Below are 23,671 nucleotides of genomic sequence, written 5' to 3'. Positions count from 1 at the left end.
TCAGGCTCTCCTGATCGTACTCACTTTGTTATCTGATTCGGTCTGTCCTCAAGCTTTGGTTCCTAGAATGTCTAAACCAACTTTTAGAGAAACAGCATCTCTCCACCTCCCTTCCTCATTCAATAAATGTTTACTAATAAATAGTAATAATGGTTAACATTGATTGCATGCTTACCAAGTACCAGGCCCTTCTCTAATAACTAAATATCTCATTTCGTTTTCTCACCAACCTCATCTGTCAGGCCAGATTAAGTCAACCATCCAAAGTCACCGGGGTAATAAGGAACGGATACAGATCCTATCCCGGAGGCTGTCCTTGAACACTGGTCCTTACTGGCCTTCAGAGCAGCTCCCTTGCACCAGGCCCTGATTTGTGGATAAACAAACAGGGTCTCCCCCACCCCGTCAAGCTTACAATGAATCACCCAAATGTCCACTTAAAATCATGCAAAGCAGGGACACCTGGGTGGCTCAGTGGTTGAGCCTCTGCCTTCGGCTCAAAGTGTGATCCCAGGGTCCCGGGATTGAGTCCCACATCGGGCTTCCTGCATGAAGCTTACTTCTCCCTGTCTGTGTCTCTCATGAATAAATAAATAAAATCTTAAAAAAAAAAAAAACATGCAAAGCACTACAAAGAAAAACTGCATGGTGTGGCACAGAAGAGCTGACAGGTAGTGGTGTGGGGTGGTGGTTTAGGAAGTCTGTGAGGACCCATATATGGGTGCATTGTCTGCTTTTCCTTTCCACGTAGTCTTATCCCTGCCTGATACTTTCTTATTAATATATTTATCGCTCAACTCTTGCTGTTCTATGTAAAACCCGACGGGAGGAGCAACCTATCTGCAAGCCCAGCATAGCACCTGGCATGTACCAGGTACTCAGGACACACTTGTTGACTGGATGACATTTTGCTGGAGATCCAGGCAGACCTTGTGATGTAAGGTGTGGGCAGAAGAAGGAGGAGAGGCTGGGGAAGAAACAGGCCATGCAGAGTCTAAGTTAGGATTGCCTTCTCTATCCTTAATAGAAAGCCAGTAGTTGTGCCATGAGCTTATTAATAACTACCATTGGTTGCCCAATGCCTACAGGGTAAGTCCAGATGCTTAGCAGGACACACTCTGGCCCTGCTAACTTCTTTAGCCAAATCTCCAGTAGTATACATGCCACCGTGGGCCTTATGTTTCTGCTACACTGTAATGTGTGTAGGTGCCCAAATGGTCTCCTAGGCATAACATTTTACATCCTCTGTGTCTACTCTGCCCGGGATGTTCCCGGGCAGAGTAGACACATATCTCACACATATCTGCCTGATAAACACCCCATAATGTTCCTTCTGAGACTCCAGTCCCTTCTCTGTGAAGCCTTCCAGACCACCACAGGTAGAAATGACCACTCCCTACACCTTCTTTTGCACACCGAAGGTGCTGCCTATTTTTTTAATTGCTTTATCGTACTTACCTGTATGGCTGTCTTCCTCTACTAGCTGGCAGCTGCTTCAGGGCAGGGACAAATCTTTTTCTCACTAGCAAAAATTATCCACAAATGCGTGAAAATAACTTTCAAGAAAAGAGCACCATATAGCAGGAGCTCTTTTCTGCTATTTGAGTCACATCTCGCTTTCTGGTCCTAGGTGAATCAAAATTTCTTTCCAGCAGGCCGGTAAACGTCAAGGGGATTTCAACAGCTTCCCCTGCCCTGATAATTTTAACCTGAGCCACATAGAATAAACAAAATTCTGTGCAAGTGAGAACCCGTTGAGTCACATTTTCCTGTCTTTCAAAGGCATTAAGTCAAACTCTTAAAGCCTGAACGTTCACCAAGTACTTCTAAAAAGCGTCATTTTTGGTATAAGCTCACTTTCCTTATGCCAGAGATAGATGGCATGACTGAATGTCTACGTACTGCAAGACTTACCAATTGTTGCCCTTCTTGTGAGCAGACACGTTGGACTTTGAATCAGGGGACTGCCTAATAGTCCAAGGTCAACCGCACGCTTATTATTTAGAGCTATTTTGCCATTCACTTGGTCATTCACTTAAGAGTCAGTGAAAATCGTGAAGGGAATCCAGGCTCGGGACATACTATCCTTCACTAAAATCCCCATTTTCAAATACCTGAGTCTTTTCACAAGAACTAAGAATCTGGCCTTAAGGTATTTTTATGGCTAATCCTAGTCGTTTTAAATTAAGAAGGGCCGGATCTTTACCCACAGAGCTTCGGCAAGCTACTCGTGGAACGGACACGCAGCACTTGGTTCACCTCGCGACAGGCAGTGTGAATGGCTGCATGTTCGAGACCATCGACTGGACTTTGGCCAAAAGCAATACCAGGATAATATTACTCAGATACGTTACCAAATTTCTATTTCAGAATTAGTTTTCTTTCTTATAAGCTAGCAGTAAAGCTAGTCCTAAAACTAGCTTGGAGTAAAAGCTAAATCTGTACTTTATCTTAGTATTTTGAGCCTGCACCGTATGTTTTAAGGCATAAGGACACTCCAGATTACAAGTATACATAAATCTTATTAACTACCAAATTTTCTCCTTTGTTTCATCCTATCTCTACATTCCATCATTCAAATCCTTTAGAATTTCTTTGTTCCCTCCGTGATCATTGCTTCCGGGGGAAATCTGGCAGAGGATCTGAAGGAAATGCCAGAGTGAAATTTTCCTGAAGATTAATCACACAGGTAAGTAATTTCCCCTTCTTGCCAAACAATATTTTCTAAAACTTCTTAGAAAATCAATAGGACAGAACTGGGTGGTCATGAAAATGTGAATTTTTAGGACTTAATCACTTACACACAACTTGTGAAGGCCTAATCACTCTTCTGAAGCACTTTGGGGCTCCATTACTAGTTGGAAAGACCAACACAAAGAATTATCCAGAGCTGATCTGGGTTAGAGAACATGGGTAGGAAAATCTGTCCCACTGTCCATCCCAGACACCCCAATTCCTGTTCCTGCTCCTTTCAAGTACCTAGGAGCTCAGCAAGTAATTTAGAATCATCAACTGACTCAAATTTTACAGTGTAAATATCAAGGCATCAAATTTTTTTCATGTATTAAACCTTAAAAGCAGTTTGTCACGAAGGCAAAGGGAATAAATATGAGATAAGGTAATGTGCATTCTCCAGGGATGGGCCACACAGCATCCAATCTATGTCATCAGTCCTCAGTCAGCTGGGAGACCCCCCAACATGGAGAATGGGGAAGGGTATCTGCAGTTCACAGCAGAAAACAAATAGGGTACACATGGATTCAGAAGAACAGCTTATTAGGAAAAGCAAAATGTAACTGAAGACTTAGAAAGGAAAGAAGGAAGAAAAAAAGAAAAGAAAGAAAGAACAAAAAGAAAAGAGGGACACCTGGGTGGCTCAGTGGTTGAGCATCTGCCTTTGGGTCAGGTTGTGATTCCAGGGTCCTGGGATCAAGTCCTATATCGGGGCTCCCTGTGAGGAGTCTGCTTCTCCCTCTGCCTGTGTCTCTGCCTCTTTCTCTCTGTGTCTCTCATGAATAAATAAAATCATGAATAAATAAATAAAATAAAATAAAAAGATGAGAAAAAAGAAAGGAAAAGAAAAAAGATCATTTGGGAAGAGACTCAGCTTGATTTCACGGTGGAATGACATGGAGACACTGGGAAAGGGCGAAGTCTCTGGGTCCCCCAAACCGGATTTAATCACAACAGGCTACCCAGAGACACGAGCCAAGAATCATTAACTCCCAAAAATCCAAACTGGTATTATTTTCATTATATCTCAGTTAAACATCTGCTTGTTCAATTCAGGAACCATTTTAACCAGCATTTCTTAGATTTACCAGAACTGCCTACGCCATTCCGCATCACCTACAAAACGATAGAGACCAAATAATGTCTACTGAACCCAAGTAACTACACATTCAAATGTGGAGAGTTCAAAGAGAAGTAAATACAGACTCGAATAAATGTGTACATACATTCATAGACATGCACACATATTACAGTTTGCAAGTATCACCCAAGTCTCTTAGTACACTGAGGAGATTAAACATACCTTCCCTTCCCATTCTCTATTTTGAGAACCTAACTGGAGACAGTTGATGGATAATCAGATTCTGAAAGCACAGAGGATATGAGCTAAAAAACAGACCACACTTTCATATTAATAACAACAAAAACAGGGATGCCTGGTTGGCTCAGTGGTTGAGCATCTGCCTTTAGCTCAGATCATGATCCTGGAGTCCTGGGATTGAGTTCCACATTGGGCTCCCTGCAAGGAGCCTGCTTTTTCCTCTGCCTGTGTCTCTGCCTCTCATTCTGTGTCTCTCATGAATAAATAAATAAATAAAATCTTTAAAACAAAAACAAAAACAGCTAACAAACTGAGCACTTAGCTTTCCAAAGGCAAAGTGCTTTACATCTTCCACCCTCATTAGAGACAGCTATATTACCATGTCCACTATGGCAACTTCACCTTTGGTACTTAGTAGCATAGATGTTGGCAGTTAGCTTGTAGAAGACTCATATTAATGGAAATAAACCCTATTCTGACATGGTGACTGGACCAGGGCATTTCAGTTGGGAGGAGAAAGCAGTGCACCCGCAGTCCATGGTCCACAGGGTCTGCTCCCAACTTGACCATTTTCAGATGTGTGATCAATGGCAACACTAAGCTTCATTTTATTCCTCTACAATGCTGGAATAATGCCACCTCACAGACATGTCATAAGAAGCAACATAAATAAATGGATTAAGTAATGGTCAGTTAATGTGGCATGTAAATTACAAGATACTATCTACCAATATATGTTCAAATTGTCATCATCTCTGCATTTGCTGGCAAAACTTCACCGAGAGTTATTTTGGTTATGAATACCAATGCCAAACTCACTCTACTGAGATGGATCATTCCGTAGAGGGGAATCAAATGCAATTTAGGAACTATGTAGGGTTATATAAATTCAGGAAAAGAGACTTTGCATTTAAAATGCATTTTCTTCTGGACATTGTTCAGTAATGCTCCTCATTTGCCTTATATAAAAAACATATTTAGTTGGAGACTCTTTCCCACATGCTATTCAAAGACTCTGGGCAAATCTGATCTGGTGCAGTAGCTAATGTGAATCATCTGAATAAGCCACAAGTTATGGGCTTCAGAGGCCAGTGAATGAATGCAAGTTGCCCACTGGTTAAAACATCAAAGGCAAACAAATCACAACATTTGGAAGAAAAGTATATTTCTCATATTGATTTTTCTTACACATAGGATGGCCTATGAATCACATCACTGGTGTTTGCTAACATCAGTCTTATTCTCCTAGAATATGCCACCAAGTTTAATAACCACTTTTGTTCAACACGGAAGATGAAAGTCAGTTCCTATTGCTCAAGGCAGACTGCATAGTCAAAACAAAAGAGACATCACAGAAAGGGAGAATGGGGAAAGATGCATTAGATATTAATCTCATATTCAATGGGAAAACAGAAAAATCTTTATCTGTTTCTCCTTTCAGAATTTAAAAGGCTGTGAATTTTCTATGGCCCTACCCACCCTATAATTCAGGGCTTTTTATCCAAAGCTCTTCCTTTTTACCTTATTTCAGCCATGAAAAGTCTCTCAAGTACTGTCAGTATCAAACAAAAAAACACGTCTCTTCTTGACCTTGTTTCATTCACACCTCTTGATCTCTTTCATTTCCTTTCATAAAAACTCTTCAACATTTGCAGAGACACTAGATCCTAGAGATAACATACCCTTATCAGCTTTACTTTCTAATTATAACCTACCTCGCAGATCTGAAAGTCTACTTATGTTTTGTGCCTTTCTTCTAATTTTCTCCAAAATAAAGTCCCCAAGAACATCAGCGGTTCTTAGAGCTAAGTCTAGGTTATGAATTCATTCATCATTTATTTGATCTTTCAAAAGAGACATGGGGGCAGGGGCAGGAATCCTATGAACCAGGACTTAAGCAGATGAGATAATGTAAAATGGTGAGATTACTTGGTATAGAGCAAGTGTGAAGTTAATTGTTAGCTGCAATTATTGTTATGATTAACACTTCTTTCTACTTTGCCCTGCTTCCACCATAAATGTTCCTTTATTCCGAACATGACTTCCTTAGGAACCTCACCCTCCTGGCCTGCTGTATGCTTGTGAGGAAGAGGTGCTAGATGTACAGGATAAGTAAGTCGTAATCGTTGGTGTGGAAGGTGAGAGTTCTCCAGGAAAGAGGTACAGATGAAGAACTACATGGTGGTAGCACAAGTGCCCATTAACCATGGTTAGAGAGTGATACCTTGAAAGTACTGTCACATGGAGGAAAAAACACTGAGCTTTCCCAGAGAGAACAATGAGCAACAGGATGCAGACTGACTCCATATGAGGAAGACATCTCTAATCATGGGGCGGCCCACCTAGTGAAGCAGCTGGCTTGGAAATTAGTGACAACTGTGGTAAGTAATATCTGCCAGGGGCACCGTAAGAATGAGAGAGATCCATCACAGAAGAAATCGTCAACGTCCTTGAACGACTTACTAACAGAGTAACGGTGGAGGAGAAGATTCTTAAAGCTCCACAGTTTGGCCTGGCAGTGGATCCTACCTGAGACCATGGAAATGGTGAAGGAGAGACAAGCCCGGGGCCTGACCTGCACTGAGGAAACACCTCACTTGTTCAGTCCGCACATGCGTGAGCAGAAAATCCAGAACCTGAGGCCAGATCTTTTGGTACGAAGGTACTTCTACCACACCTCATTTCAACCGAAGGACTGAGGACCCAGGTGGGTTATGAATAGAGCTCATATAATTTCCTGTCCAAACTAGAATAGTTGAGAGGGGGGATAGGGGGCATTATTAATAATTACACCAGGGACACAAGCATAAACCAGGCCATATGGCCACTCCAGTGATCAGTGGGTAGTTACAGGCAGAAAAATGTGAGCCAGAGAAGACCTGAGGTAGAGATTGGAGCCAGGACCTTGGGTAAAGACCTAAGAGTGAAATCAAAAGTAGAAATCATTAAAGCAGTGGTTCTCAATCAGGGGTGATCTGGGTCCCCAGGGAATGTCTGACAATGTCTGAAGATGTTTTCAGTTGTCACAACTAAGGGGTGTGTTGCTAACACCAGGTGGTGGGTAAAGACCAGGGATGCCAGGAGACACCCCACAAAACACAGGATAGCCCCTCACAACAAAGTCATCCAACCCATGAGGTCCAGAGGGCGAAGGCTGAGAATCCCTATATTAAAAATTAAAAGACATGCAGGCACAAACATATGAAACATGAAAATGTTCAGACCCTACATGACAGAGTTAATAATCTGATCTGCACGCATCTGAATGTAGTGGCAAACACAAATGGCCAATAAACATTAGACCCCCATCCCAAAACAAAAAACAACACTGCCTTCTAAGTAATCAAAACAACCTGAATTAAAAGGACACACCTAATGTTACCTACAACCTAGCACAGATTTCCTAACATGAAATGTCGGTGAGGAGCACTTCACATAGAAGCATAAAGTGATTTAAAACAAGCAAACACATGAACAAAACACATTCCAGGAAGGAATTTCTCTGCACTTACAACACATATCTTTTTTTATTTTAACTTTTTATTTTATATTTTATTTTTTTAAAGATTTATTTATGGAGAGAGAGAAGGTAGATAGAAGGAGGGGTAGAGAGGATCTTAAGCAGACTCTGCACCAAGTGCAGAGCCCAACACAGTGATCGATCTCACAACCCTGAGATCATGACTTAAGCCAAAATCAAGAATCAGACGCTTAACTGACTCAGCCACCCAAGCACCACTTAACATTTTAAAAACTACATATCTTTTAAAGCACAATTTTAGTAATTTATCTAAAGAAATAGCTAAGTACATGTTCAAGTATTTAGCTACAAGAATTTCAGCTCAGCATTATTTACCTAGGCAAAAGAGTAGTAATCCCTAAAATGACAAATAAGGAGAGACTGATTAAACAAATCACAATATACCTCTATACAATCATGTTACTTCAAATATTGACATGGAAAAACATTCATGATTATTTCATTTAAAGGAGAAAAAGTATACAAGCCATATGTATCATACATAAATCATTTCTGTGAGAAATTTATATGTGGAGTTGGTGTGTAAAAAAAAAAGCCTATAATAATATAAATCAAATTTTAACAAGTGAGTCTGTTTGGGTGGTGGGATAGATATAAGCACTACAAAGCCAGAGCTTTCCAGCTGTCCTCTGGTGTAACTCTAACACATAGAGCAGCACCTGGCACAAGAGAAACACAAAATAAAGAATATTATTGCTATTTTTGCTTAGTTATATTTTCTCACTGATTTGCAATGGAAACATTATTTGCATGACACATCTTTTTTAAATGTTACTTTTATTTTTTATTTTATTTTTTTAAGATTTTATTTATTTATTCAGGAGACAGAGAGAGAGAGAGAGAGAGAAAGAGAGACAGAGACAGAGACGCAGAGACACAGGCAGAGGGAGAAGCAGGCTCCATGCAGGGAGCCCGATGTGGGACTCCATCCTGGGACTGCAGGATCACGTCCTGTGAAGGCAGATGCTCAACTGTTGAGCCACCCAGGTGTCCCTTAAATGTTATTTTTAAAAAGAATAATTCAAAGGTGAAACAGGATGTTTTATAAAGAAATGGCAGTAATGTCACCTACCTCATGGGGCAGTAGGGCTTAAATAACCATTTCTGTAAATATGCTTCGTAAACTCTAAAACACTGTACGAATGTCATCAGTTAGTTCTTTTCTTAAGACCCTATATTCCAAAGTTAAATCAGCCTCATATATGCTTTGGCTGGTGGCTCTCACCTCATTCATGTCACATCCACTCACCTGCCCTCTAAAAACAGTTAGAGATGTGTGCAATATGGCTTCAAAAGCACAAAGCTGCAATGACAGAGCTCGGGCTGAGAAAGTGGGTACACCCCTCAGAATGAACGGCAGGTCACCCACAAAATGGGTCTTGTAGAAATGTATTTATTGACACGTACTCCTAACCTCTATTAAGAAAAATCATCTCTATGTAACATAAAATAATCCCCAATACAGTTTATTATAACAGTATGTACTATGTCAAATACTCAATTATGCTAACAATTTTCTGACAGTTCTTATCTTTTTCAATTTTGTAATTCATTCTTCTTGAATTGACTCAGCTTTTCACTTTGAGTTGCTTGTTTTTCAAGATTTGATCTGTCAAAGCCATCTATTACATTTTATCTTTCAGTTGCTAAATTTTATGGATGGCTTTTCATCCTTTGGAGGTATACCCGCTTTCAGGTCTCACTATGGTTTCCAATGAAGCATGCATCTATTTTATAAAACATGGATGTAATTCCCTCTTACATTTTAATGTTAGTGGTTTCTTATATACACATACATCTCTTTATGTGCCAGTCATTACTTCATAAATCAGAAGCTGAAGCTCATTTTCTCTCCCTAAAACAAATGTAGGAGCTATTTCCCAAAGCTTTATTTTTCCTACATTCACAGAGAGATCACAGAAGTAGGGTACAAAGAGGCAGCACTCAGAACTAAATTAATAACAGCTAAAAGAAGTATTTAAAAAATATGAAATGTTATTCAAATCCTTTAGTATATGTGGGCAGAAAGAAATTTTTTTCTCCCACAGAACTCTGTTAGAAGCTGAAAACTTTTATACATACCAACCACATATATGCATTCTTTAAGCTGGATGCCAGCTCCCTAAAAAAAACGGGAAGCTCTTGCTTTTCACCAACTATTTCTTTATCTACCCGCTATTCAAAACTCAGGTAAAGGTTTGTTGCCCAGTGCTCTTCATTCTGCTTACGTTAATTAAAGGTGGTAATGAAAATGTGCTCACACTCCTTTATTTTAATTTTATGAGGCTGCTTAGTAATACTAATTGAACTACAATCCTTCCAACAAAATTTAGAAAATATTGTAATTTGGGAAGCTTATTGATATACCATGATAACAGTGGAATTCAACGACGGTGGGCATTACAATGTTTAAGTAGTGTGATGTTTCCAAAGGAGACTGGAGCCCAGGTTGAGGGGAAGGAGGCGATATGATGAATACAAGAAAATGAAGAAATTAAGGGGTCACGTTATACAACACTGAAGAAGCCTGGCAGGGGGTAGGAGTGACCATGGAGGAGGATGTGAAGTGTTCCACAGGAAGAACGGGACAAGTGAGTGCAGAACGGGGCTAGGAAGCCAACCTAAGAAGGAAACGCTGACAGAAGGGGCAAACAACACAATTTGTCAGTTCCAGAAATAATCCCATCATACAGTTGGCTCCTTCTCAGACCCTAACTCACCCCCATAGCAAACATACTTTCTACAGAGAGATGCAACAAAGTAGCCAAATACATTTAAACTTTTGAAATTTAGGGACCCCTGGGTGGCTCAGTGGTTGAGTGTCTGCTTTCAGCTCAGGGAGTGATCCCGGGGTCCTGGGATTGAGTCCCGCATTGGGGTCCCCGCAGGGAGCCTGCTTCTCCCTCTACCTGTGTCTCTGCCTCTCTCCCTGTGTCTCTCATTAATAAATAAATAACATCTTTAAAAAAATAAAGTAAAATAAACTTTTACAATTTCTAACACCTTGGTTTATGTTCTAGTTTCTAGAAGTTTTGGCCCAAATGTAGATCATTCCACGCTTTTTCTTTCCCTCAAGATATTTTCTTGCTATGTGTGACAGGCTTTTTTTCCACGACAAAATCCTAAATCACCTTTTAGGGAGGAGGATGGGAGGGGTATGGCAGCTCAGACTCAAGGCAACTCTGTATTATTTTTTATAACATATTGGGATTTCTGAACCATTTGATGCTTATTAGTTGTCCTTTTTCTAAATATCTACACTTTCATTTTAAATTGTATTCAAATCTATAGAATTTAAGCAGGAGACAGCAGTTAGTTAATAAATATCTCGAGGATAAATGCAGCTCTTCAACTGAAAAAAGGAGCCTCAAAACCAGAATGAGTTCCTGGCTTAATCTCATGACCTAGATTTGTAACTAAATAAAAGTAATAATTTTAAAAATATTTTGAGAAATAGACCCAAAATAGCAACAAAAATCCATTTTGCTTATATTGCGCTCTATTCAAAATTTCATTAAAAACATGTTCATTATAAAACCAGGATTCTTCTCTTAGCCAAGCCAATGAGGGAGGGGAGCAGAAGGAAAGAACAATCTGGAAGAGCTGTACTGTGGTTTACAAGATGGGACAATACCAGGATTAGCTGGGCCTCCGTATGAGACTGCTTGGACATTAAAAACAGTAACAAAAATAAATTGTATTTGAAATAGATTGATCCCTCCTCCAAACAGCTGATAACACATTGTAAAAGCATAATGGTTTGAGGCATCACTGAATTAAAATTCCCATATTTCACTGCAAAAACTTATATACCCGCTCAGCCATGCTGTTTTCCTACCAGTAACCTGAATTCCTATTTTAAAACCATGCCAACTCCCTCGGGTGTTCTGGTGATAAAAACGACTTTCCTTAAGTTTTAGCCAAGACTTTTTCACTCTGGTATCTGATGTGGTGGCACATACCACAATCACGAGGCGGAGGGAAAGAACTACTTTTTTGAGACCTATTTTGATGTTTAAAATAATGGGGGGGTTGGGGAACAATGCATTAAAAATAATATGCTAATTAATTTTTAAATATATTCTGTGATTCCATACACCAAGTTTCCTGAATACTGAATTACTGTTTTTTTTAAAGCTGGATAAAATAATAATAATAATAATAATAATAATAATAATAATAATAAAATTATAAAAGACTTAAAAATAAAAAAGCTGGATATACTTCTTTAAAATACATTGTTGGGGTGCCTGGGTGGCATAGTCAGTTGAGCCTCTGACTCTTGGGTTTTGGCTCAGGTCATGATCTCAGGGTCCTGGGATCAAGCCCTGCATTGGGCTCCACGCTCAGCACAGAGTCTGCCTGGGGTTCTCTCTCTCCCTCTGTCCCTCCTCCCCCTCTAAAATAAAGAAATAAATTTAAAAAAAAAACAAAAGAAAGAAGATCATAAAATGATAAGCTCAGGGGAATATGTCTGAAATGGATGACAGCAGAAAGTCTGATGGCTCTGAAACACATCTGACCCAAGGACTCCTGGTCAGCTGAAGTAGAGAGTTGACTGCTCTCTCATGTGAAAACCATTCACTTCAAAACATGAGAGACATCAGCTCTGTTACCCAAGAGACCTCTATAGGATATGTAGTGTCACAAATTACTGGAGCCTCTCCATCTGTATGTGTGGTATAGGAAGTCATCTTCTTCTTCTTCTTCTTTTTTTTTTTTTTAAGATTTTATTTATTTATCCATGAGAGACACGGAGAGAGGCAGAGACATAGGCAGAGGGAGAAGCAGGCTCCATGCAGGGAGCCTGATGTGGGACTCGAGCCCAGGTCTCTAGGATCACACCCTGGGCTGAAGGCGGCGCTAAACTGCTGAGCCGCCCTGGTGCCCTGGGAAGTCTTTTTGAAAAATGTGACAATACCACCACATAAGAAAAAGTAATAATACCATGATCAAGCTGAAAAGTGACTCACTGACCTGATTGATGGAGTTGGCAGCACAGGATGCAAGGCCTGTTCCCAGGGAAGTAAGCAGGAAACAGGGCCAGTCAAAAGGTCCTGGGGCCAATGCAAATCCAGCTGAAGTGGTGCTGACAACCAGAGCTGCAACACAGAAACAGAGCAGACGTCTCATCACCAACGCGCACTCCGGATGATAAAAGCCAAAAAGCAAACCAATCCATTTCATCAGTGTCACAAACTACAGGCTAATCCTTCCATTAAAAAGTTTAAAATTTTTTTTCTGATTATAAAAATTATATGTGTTCATTATTGTAAAATGCTAATTTTCCTTTAACTCCATTATACTCAAGAGTAAAAAAATCAATGTTCTAGATCCAATCATTCACTTAATCATTCAACAAACATTTACTGAATACCTAACCTGTGATCAGTACTATGTTGGACACCACGTGGTGTACAGGATAAAGGTATGTAAGAGCTCATTCCTGCTCTCAGAGATTTTATTGGACAGGGAGATGATAGGCATACGTTAATAACTATAACACAGGGGAGCATATTGCAAGTATCCCAATTCTGTGACAAGCTCCAGACAACCTGAGCAGAGGCTCACCTGTAAAAGAAGATGATGGTCCTGGGGTCCAGACTATGGTAGAGGATGACCAGAAGGAGATGATAATCCTATTGACACCAATAGGAACAAAGGGATGTGGCAAGGTGCAGAAGCAAAGCCATGTAATTCAAGCATCCACTGATCTAAGGCTGCTCCTTCCCTTAGGCCCTGGTCCTTCTTTCCTAGGGGTTTACAGCAGCTGAAAGGCCCAGAAATTGTACTGACACAGGACTGCAGAAATTCACTGGAAAAAGGATCACCAATGGTGGGCTGACTGAAGATGTCAAGAAGATGGCATTTAAGCTGGATCTTCAGGATGAGGGGAGAAGAATGGTAGGGGGGCAACATCACAAGTGGCTGGACAGTCCCAAGAATAGGCACAGGGCAAGAAAGACCAATGTCAAGAGTCTAAAGTAGTCTGATGCCAGAGGCTTCCTTGTCCCTCTTCCAAATGACATTTTATAAACAGTTCGTATCACTCTACTTAGATGGTCCCTTGACACTACAACCTGTAACTCGATCCTCGTACCTCTCTCTACCCACTCATTGTTCTCCATCAGGAAGGCCTCCTGCTCTTTAAGTAGGCCAAGCTTCCTTGCCTTTGGGTTCCTGTACTTTTGTGTCCCTTTCCCTTGCCTCCTTCCATATCCTTCAGATCTTGTCTCAAATATGACTTTTTTTTTTTTTTTTGAGACAGAGCAGGTGAGCAGGGGATGGGGAGGAGTAAGAGGAAGGACAGTGGGAAAGGGAGAATCCCAAGCAGGCTCCACACTCAGCACCAAACCCAACAGGGCTTGATCTAATAACCCTGAGATCATGACCCAGCCAAAATCAAGAGTCGGATGCTCAACCAACTGAGCTACACAGGTACCCCTCAAATAGGAGAGACCCCCCATATTCATGGAATATGAAACCAGAGCTTGGGAAAGACAGTGGGGAGGCAGGAGAGGCACAAAGCTCTGGAGTCACTTGCCCAGAGACCACGGCTGAGCCCAAGGGAAGGGATGAGATAATCAATGAAGAGCAGTGGAAAGAAGCGTATAAAAAATGTCAGAACTTCAGGATGCCTGGGTGGCTCAATTGGGTTAAGTGACCAACTCTTGATTTCAGCTCAGGTCCTGATCTCAGGATCATGAGATCAAGCCCCGTGTCGGGCTCTATGCTCAGCATGGAGTCCACTTGAGTTTCTTTCCTTCTGACCCTTTCCTTGTTTCTGCTCATACTCTCTCTCTGTAATAAATAAAATCTTTTAAAAAAAAATGTCAGAACTTCACAGATGGGAGAAAAGGAAACAGTGTCAGACACAAAGAACCTTAGGAGACAAGAGCCAGGAGGACAGGTGTGGTGGAAAGGCCATAGGAAGCAGGACCAGAGGTACCACCATGGACATGAACAAGAAATGGTAGGGAAATTGACAGCTCCCCCTAATGATCACCAATTGGTTGACATGTCCTTCAATCTAGTTTTATCAGTAACATATAGAAACTCTTGTTATTTTACCACATGGACAAGCCCCTAATGTCTAGACTGGATACAGGCTTCCTGACATTTCCATATTTCTTTGTTTGGGCTCAATGTTAATGTATAAAGGTGACATGAGCACGTATACCGAGATGGTCACCCAAAACTAGAACATGTGCTTTGGCAATGAGGTCTCGCCTTTAACAACATTGTCCCCAAATGTGGTATGCATCCAAATATCCTGGGAGAAGATGTGCCTCCAGAACAGAGGGCAGAGGCACAGTGTTAAGTACACAGCAGAGCAAGTCCAGGAATGAGCACCCGGGTGTGGATAAAAGGTTACAAAAAGATAACCAAAGATTAGGAGCTGGGGGCAAACGGGAGAAAAGAGGCTGGCTCAGGCCAGGCCATAAAGCATGCACTGCTCCCTGCCTCCCTTCCTCTGTTCTGGGGGCCTGGCCTGCCCTGGCCCACGTCTGGTACAAGTGGGAGTGTAGCAATCTCACATAAGTCCAGAACAGCGAATAGCCACGTGGAGACTTACGCCCAGAAAAAAGTGCCACCATGACTCCAGGCTTGCATACAGTCACTGCAGGTACCAAGAGGACGTTTTACCCACATACAAAAGGGAAAGAACAGCTCCTCACTTAATGACCCATTGAGCCATGTATACCTGCGTACACAAATTAAGCACCTGTTTCAGACCAAACAAAACTCCTTTTAGAATATTTAGAGAATAGCTCCCTTCTGCGAGGAGGCTTTCTCATTCTTTATAGATACACACCATTAATCACAAAGCCCTGTGGATGGGCTGGTGTCCTACAATGAGTCATCTTGCTTTGAACAACTCGGGATCTCTCCAGAGGTCAGGTGCCTCCTTCCATATCACCACCATGAGTGGTGACAAGCCAGGAATGGAAGCAAAGTCTGTTAACATCTGGGCTACTTCTCAACTGAACCACCCAGGAAGATGCACAGGTTGATGGTGTCACTGGGAGAACTGGAAGGAAAAGAGGGGGCAGCCCCGGTGGCTCAGCAGTTTAGCACCGCTTTCAGCCCAGGGCGTGATCCTGGAGTCCCAGGATCGAGTCCCTCATCGGGCTCCCTGCATGGAGCCTGCTTCTCCTTCTGCCTGTGTCTCTGCCTGTCTCTCTCTCTGTGTCTTTCATGAATAAATAAATAAAATCTTAAAAAGAAAAAAAGGAAAAGAGACAGTGGGTTTTCCCTTTTCTCTCACAAAACAAACTAAGGAAACTGCTTCCCCCATGGAGTCAATCAGTTAAAAGAATTCCTTTTTTTTTTTTTTTTTTTTTAACAATTTACTTATTTATTTGAGGGAGAGAGCAGCAGGGCAGGGGCGGAGGGAGAGACTCCCAAGCAGACTCCCGGCTGAGTGTGGAGCCCAACATCAGGCTTGATCTCACGACCTTGAGATCATGACCTGAGCCAAAATCAAGAGTCAGATGCTTAACCAACTAAGGCCCCAGGTGCCCCTGAAATAATTCTTGTCTCTATGTTAAAGCCTTGAATCTTAAACCCAAAGCAGACTACTTGTAAACAACTATGGTAGTAAAAAGAACCTAGAAAGCCCACAGTAACTTTCTCAATATACAATCACTAAAGTCTAGAGTCCTCAAAATAACTGTAGCTACCTCTAAATATCGACATCAACAGTTTGTAGCATGTTTTATAGACAAATAAGAAAGAACAATTTCCACCTTCACAAGACAGAACCATAATCACTGAACTGTCAAAATAAAAGTACAGTAAGAAGTTCACTTTGTGGGATCCCTGGGTGGCGCAGCGGTTTGGCGCCTGCCTTTGGCCCAGGGCGCGATCCTGGAGACCCGGGATCGAATCCCACGTCGGGCTCCCGGTGCATGGAGCTTGCTTCTCCCTCTGCCTGTGTCTCTGCCTCTCTCTCTCTCTCTGTGACTATCATAAATAAATAAAAATTAAAAAAAAATATTAAAAAAAAAAAAAAGAAGTTCACTTTGTTTAAAACCAGAAAGGGTGTGTGGCTACATGAAAGTTAAAGCAAAATTGTTAATCCAGAGGAGAAAGCATCCTGTTTTTCTTTTTACTTGCCTGAGTTTGAGTGAGTGATGAACGATACAGGATGTACATCAAACTTTGACTAAAGGGTCAACTCATAAGTTGAGAAGAGACAGAAAGTGGTTTGCAAAAAATTGACAATGGGAAAGAAAGAAAGGACTATGTTTTAGTAAAACCTAAGGATGACTCAATTTACAAAATGGAAAGACTGCCTAATTTAAAACTGTACAAATTGTAAATGGTCACGTACACTAAAAATTGATAGGGACTATTAGCAGCATTATTTATTATATAGGAGGAAATCTGCATTTTATAAGAAGTTTCTTAAAAAACATCAAAATCCAACAAAGAATGTATTTACACTTACTTCATCAAGGCAATTAATTTAAAGAAAGAGAAAGGCAGAAAGGATTGATAAACTATACAAGAAAAATTGACCAAAGCAATATTCTCATTATAGCACGGCCACAACTGTAATTAAACTTTTCATTGATTTCCTGGGATTCATTATGTGGAATCATTTTGCAACACCAGGATCTCATTAAAAGTGAGTGTAATATATTCTTTCATTAATAACACTTGAAATTATATTTTATTTGGTAATCTCATGTTCTGTCCCTTCACATGTAAACATAAAATCAATGCTGCCAACGAAGCATGACCCATCTGATAGAGGCCCAGGGGCACGGGACGGCAAGCCCGGGGATGACGTTGGAAGGAAGTCAAGAAGGAGTAATATGCCCACCCCGATGGGGCCTGACCCACCACCATTCCCACCCCCGGGTCCATGTCCAGCCAAGCATCTCCACACAAAGAGAGTTGGCAACAGTGAGGGAAGGTGCTTATGATATAGGCAGTCCTGACTATTAGGCCCAAGCTCAGCTCATTAGCAGCTTCACCAATCTCTTTGGAACCATAAGGTCTGTCCTTAAGACCAGCCAAGGTTGCCTTCTTCCACAGCTCATCATTGACAGGAGCCAACAAATTATGTTTTCTTGTCTGCCAGCCTTCTCCAGAAAGAAGTTCTCACTAATGCTCTGTGTAACATATATTTATTCTGGAATAGTCGCAAGTACACCTGCCCCCCTGGGCCTGAAGAAAGCAAAAGTCCCTGATGTCAACCGCCGAGGAGGGTCACATGGCAAGGAACTGGGGAGAGCCCGGAAGAGGAGCGCGATACAAGCCAGCAGCTGGAGAGAAAGGGGGACCTGGCAAAGAAATCTGCCAACAACCAGCAGGTCTGGAGGAAGACTCCCAGTGAGAATCAGAGCCTCAACGAATATGCGGATTTCAAGCTTGGTGAGACCCTAAGCAGAGGGTCCAGCCAGTGACCTACAGAAGCTGGGAGATGGTAACAGTGTGCTGTTTTAAACTGCTAAGTTGTGGGGACCTGTTTTGGAGGAAAAAGAACCACTAGCGCCTGCCATGATGAGGGTGATACGCAGGAATGGGCGGTCTGTCAACCACACAGAGAACTGATGGCACTGGAGAAAGATCTCCTCCGAGGACCAAGGAAAGGCCAGGGCAGTGTGCTGGGTAGGAGGTGGTGAGGGCCTGGGGAGGGCGCTGACAGTATACAAGCAGAGGTGTGGAGACGCAGTTTGAACGCTTTGGCACAGGCCTTCTGTACTGAACACACGTGTGGTTACGGCAAGGAGCTACCTTGAAGAATAATACAACCTTCGATTAAGGTCAAAGGGAACTTAGGGCCAACTCCTTCTGCCTCTATGTTGTGACTCCCAGTTACTTCCTTGTGGCTCTAGGGGAGTGATGAGAGAGTAGTCCTTTCACAAATGTGGACTAAAAATGATAATGATAAAAAACAAAACTTATATTACATTTGTGAAGCAAGGCAAGCAATGGTAGATAATAATGTCTGGTTTTATATATGGAGACAGTCCTGCACAACTAATTTCTGTACTGATCCAAGAATGCTGGGACAACCTTTCAGAAGGATGCGATCCCCAAATCTGGGGACAGGAAGTTATTACCCCCATCTGTACAGAAAAGCTCCAGCTGTTGGGACCATTCTCTCTCAAGAGAGTCAATCTAGCTTCCTTGAAATAGCTCCACATAACCTCTCTCTTCTCGAGCAACACCAAAGCACCCCTCTCTCAGCACGATCCTTTAATCACGCAAACGCAACTATCCCACCATCTTGGTTTCCCCCAGCTAAGTGACCCTGGGGACCAACAACTCTTGACTTCCACACACCTGTCCATGCCACGTGACACTTTACAGAGACACACAAGTGTCTCGCTGTAACAGAAGCACTTAGCACAATGCCCGGCAGATAAGGGCTTACTGGCGGCACTCTTGGTGATTCTTGAAATGTGGTTTCTAGAATTCTGGGTGAACTATGTCTCTGGCCACTAAACTTAGACTTAACATTTTAAAGAGGTGCCTTAAAGGAACTTCAAGGGACAACAAAACCCTGCCTACAAACTCCTTCTGCCTCTATGTTGTGACTCCCAGTTACTTCCTTGTGGCTCTAGGGGAGTGATGAGAGAGTAGTCCTTTCACAAATGTGGACTAAAAATGATAATGATAAAAAACAAAACTTACATTACATTTGTGAAGCAAGGCAAGCAATGGTAGATAATAATGTCTGGTTTTATATATGGAGACAGTCCTGCACAAATCAATGGTAGTGAACTCAAGCCAGGGTCTAATCAAGAGAATCATACAGTTTATGCACAATATTTGGCTCTCTGCTTTACGGGATATTCTTTGACAAATGCAAAAAAAAAAACAAAGACAGAAAGAAAAACTTTTTTTTTAAAGGCTCAATACTTTGAGAACTACTGGTCTCTGAGCATAAGCATAATGAAGGCACTTTATTTCTCCAGATCATCAGTTAAAAATAACTACAAGGATTATATTAGAAAACTTGTCAACTACACCCTGATTTTAACTCTATCTTTTAAAATCCTTTATTTTTTTTTTAAGCATGAGCTCCTAAAGAATTAAGTGAAAAACAAAATTCCAATAAATCAATTTGGGTAATTATCAACTCTGGTAAAAATATCTAGTCAAAAGATTAAAACCCCTGGCTAAATGAGAGTTTGAGATTCTCTATAGATTTCAAATTATCCTTGTGATCTATTATATCTCATTATCCCTGAGAGCAGATACTGTGCAACGCTGGAATCCAAATCCTACAAATGTGAGATGTATTCTCTTTAAAGCTCTTGCACATACAAAGCTGACAGGGAACAGGCAGTTAATGAACCTGTATGTGGTTTTGCTTATGTGTGTGTCCAAGTGATGTTATCAGTTTTGTTAGCTGATCTCAAGGTTTAAAACAATAGAACTTAATTAAGAGGCAGGAATTAAGTCCTTTCTGATTTTAAAATGAGCATATAGTTTTTACTTAATAGCTGTATTTAAGATTTCCTCCTCTCTCTTCATTTCTTTTAACAGCTTAAGCTTCAAATGGTTCAATTTCCAATTTAAGTGAATTTTTTTAGGCTTCCTGGCTTGGCAGCGGCCTGGGAACCTCTTGACACAGTCCTCTTACCAACACACATATCAAAGAAGGTGGTAATTCTTCTGCTTACTGCTAAATTGAGATGAAAAGTCAGCTGATGAGAGACAAGGTATTTTTTTCCTCAGCCACATTAAAGGGTATCAATCAGGGGCAACTGATTATAAACCATACCACTTCTGGTTAAAAGATAAGACTTTTTATAGAGATTTTTAATAACACAGCTGCCAAATTAAGAACTTATGGGCCGGGCCTTCCTGTTTCCCTGTCTTTTTTTTTTCATATACTTAATGACCAAAGCCAGTCCAAAAAAATTCTAGGACCAAATTAAAACTCATACTTCAAATTGATTGAGCAATACTGTTACCAAAATGAAACATTTAAGTATGATCCCCAAGGCAATTCACCAGGAAGCATTTGGTTTGCATTTATAGTTAGCATTCAGAAAAGGGAAATGAAATATCTATCACGTCTGCTCAAGTAAATACATAAATAAAACCTGTTTATATCTAAGTTAATAATGCAACACTGAATGAGATCCTAAGATTGTTCTTTCGATTAGTTTTTCCTTGAACCATCTAAGCTTTTCTACTTTGTCATCCTATTTTTAGGGTTTTTTTCCCTTTTCAATAAATAAATATTTCTTCTTAATATACTTAATAAACAACACTTAACAACCTATGTAATTAACTAGAAAACTTTTCAATAAAACTGATGCACATTAAGCTTTTAAGAAGTGGAAATTTGTCTTTTGAAAAACGAATCTGGGGATGCCTGGGTGGCTCAGCAACTGAGTGTCTACCTTTGGCTTAGGTCGTAATCCTGGGGTCTTGGGATCGAGTCCCACATCGGGCTCCCCACAGGGAGCCCGCTTCTCCCTCTGCCTCTGTCTCTGCCTCTCTTTCTCTGTGTCTCTCATGAACAAGTAAATAAAATCTTTAAAAATAAAATAAAATAAAGAACTAAGATTAAGTGTTCATTTAAAGTATCATTTTGATTTTGAGAGTATTTCATGTTTATCTACATTTGAGTATTTTTTGCTATACATATAACAGGTCAATAAAATGTGACTGCTCACTTTTTCTTTGTATCTGGACCTAAAATGCATATATGTCTATAAATGCATCGTGTTCTTTTGCATGGAAAATTTTTGTTTGCTCCTAGTGATTATGCGATAATGTCAGCTATGTCATTATTCTGGGCGTTCAAGACAACTTTCCAGCATGAAGAATCGTTTAGAAATACTTTTAAGATAATCAACATATGGAAGAATTCTCTTAATGAGGCTGCTGTCCATTTACGTGAAACTGACAATCAATAATCATTTGCCAACTCTAATAGATGACTCATTGATAATCTTTACAGTCACTACTTATCTGAAAAGAAAAAAAAAAAAAGGTCTTTTAGCTGAGGACTAGATAAAAGTGTGAAATCAAAAGTCCTCGAGAGCTCCTCTCAGCTTCCAAAGGGGTACAGCTTTCACAAGTTCCTTGGACTTTCTGGGTAACACAGTAGAGTGATCTTCCATCCCCATAGTTATGCTGAGTACCAAATAAGGTAACAGGTTAAATACTTCAGTATAGCATGACAACAGGTGAAAGCGACATTGTCAAAAGCAGGCACAGGACACTGCACAGCAGCCTGACGTCACGTGGTTCAGGTACAACAGTTACCAATCCCCAAGAAGTATTCAACTACAACAGAATAAAATAACCAACTGTCACTAAAAGGCTAAACTGTTCAAAATTCTGCAGATGATGGTGCAGAGTTCATCATACTTCTCCCCCTCCCCTTCCCCTGTTTCTTGAGCATCTGTTATGTGCAAGGCAGGAGCTATGCTGGGAGGGGGGATTATAACAGTGAACAATGCAGATGCACATGTGCCCCTGCCCTCTGGTGCTCACACACCGCAGAACATTCAGACAGGCCAACAGGCTTTACCACATGCTGTGTTGTTAGTGTTTCAAGGGTGAAGTCAAGGACGCTGTGAAGAATACAGACAGGCTCCTCTGTATTCTAGAAGGCTTCCCGATGGATGGCAGAGTTGAAAGCAGAAGGGTTAAGTAGGAGTTTGCCTGGTGAGGTTATAAGTGTTGGACGAGAAGGAAGAACAAGCAAAAAAGCCACAGGGTGAGAAAATGCTCTCGATAAACATTCATTCCCTACCTCCGGACAAAAAAATAAAAATTACATATTCACTCCCTATCTACGGAGATTAAAAAAAAAATCACGAAGTGTAAATATCGATAAAAATGTGCCCTTGTGGGGCGCCTAAGTGGCTCAGTGGGTTAGGCATCTGCCTTCGGCTCAGGTCATGATCTCAGGGTCCTGGAAATGTGCCCTTGTGGGGCGCCTACGTGGCTCAGTGGGTTAGGCATCTGCCTTCGGCTCAGGTCATGATCTCAGGGTCCTGGGATCGAGTCTCACATCAGGCTCCCTGCTCAGTGGGAGTCTGCTTCTCCCTCTCCCTCTGCCCTAAAAAGAAAGATCACTCTCTCTTTCTTTCTAAAATAAATAAATAAAAACTAAAAAAAAAAAAAAATTTAAAAATAAAATAAAATACAGATTACCAGGCCCCACCCCAGACCCAGACTGAAGTTTATGGAGAGGAGGCCCAGAAATCTGTTATAACAAGTACCCCAGCTGCAGGGAAGAGCTTTGCATTGTTGGAACTCTTTCCTTTCTCCCTCCTGGCCATTTTGGCGGTTGCTGTTGGTTGAGGCCGTCCCGCATCTAAGGCAGGAAGATGGTGGCCACAAAGAAGACGAAAAAGTCGCTGGAGTCAATCAACTCTAGGCTCCAACTGGTTATGAAAAGTGGAAAGTACGTGCTGGGGTACAAGCAGACCCTGAAAATGATCAGACACGGCAAAGCGAAACTGGTCATCCTGGCCAACAACTGCCCGGCTTTGAGGAAATCTGAAATAGAATACTACGCCATGTTGGCCCAAACTGGTGTCCATCACTACAGTGGCAATAATATTGAATTGGGCACAGCATGTGGGAAATACCACAGAGTATGCACACTGGCTATCATCGATCCAGGTGACTCTGATATCATTAGAAGCATGCCAGAACAGACTGGTGAAAAGTAAATCACGCAAAATTTTTCTTTAATAAAACTGGCCAGAGCTTGTTTTAAAGACAAAAAAAAAAAAACCCAAGTACTCCAAGTATCTCGATGGCAAATGAAGTTTTAGAAGCACTATAGATAGGGAGGTTCTCTAGGCTAAAGGTGGACTTGGGGGTGAAGAAAACAGAGCCAGGTGTCAAAGCCCTCAGTGACTGTGGGAGCACAACCAAAAGTTAAGAGAAGCAAACCACATGGCACCACGTGACTCATTTCCTCGTGAAGGCTCCAGTTTCACCATCAACCTCCACTCTTCCAAGGTAGATGTATATGTGCACTCACTGGCTCTCCCCTGTTGCACCTATCCTGACAACTTCCCAGAGCAAACAAGTCTCCAAACGTGCATGCGATTATCAAGATGATACGGAAAAAC

At 41.3% G+C, this 23,671-nt stretch overlaps 2 protein-coding genes across 2 annotated transcripts in view; one reads left to right on the top strand and one right to left on the bottom strand.

Annotated features, from left to right (window-relative positions):
• The window catches only part of LOC112647325 (protoheme IX farnesyltransferase, mitochondrial), a 127,321-nt gene that overhangs the window by 83,883 nt on the left and 19,767 nt on the right, over positions 1-23,671 (bottom strand). The window contains exon 4 of the mRNA XM_025428325.3: positions 12,573-12,697. Within this exon, the coding sequence (XP_025284110.1) occupies positions 12,573-12,697 (125 nt within the window). The remainder of the gene's footprint in view (positions 1-12,572; positions 12,698-23,671) is intronic.
• Positions 22,838-23,304, top strand: LOC112647326 (60S ribosomal protein L30-like). Its single transcript, XM_025428326.3, has one exon. The coding sequence runs from the start codon at positions 22,916-22,918 to the stop codon at positions 23,261-23,263; it is 348 nt and encodes a 115-aa protein (XP_025284111.1). The 5' UTR covers positions 22,838-22,915; the 3' UTR covers positions 23,264-23,304.

The sequence above is a fragment of the Canis lupus genome, chromosome 5, assembly GCF_003254725.2.
Source record: "Canis lupus dingo isolate Sandy chromosome 5, ASM325472v2, whole genome shotgun sequence".
Taxonomy (NCBI): domain Eukaryota; kingdom Metazoa; phylum Chordata; class Mammalia; order Carnivora; family Canidae; genus Canis; species Canis lupus.
Note: the sequence above shows the minus strand (reverse complement) of the source record. Positions and strands in the feature narration are given on the sequence as shown.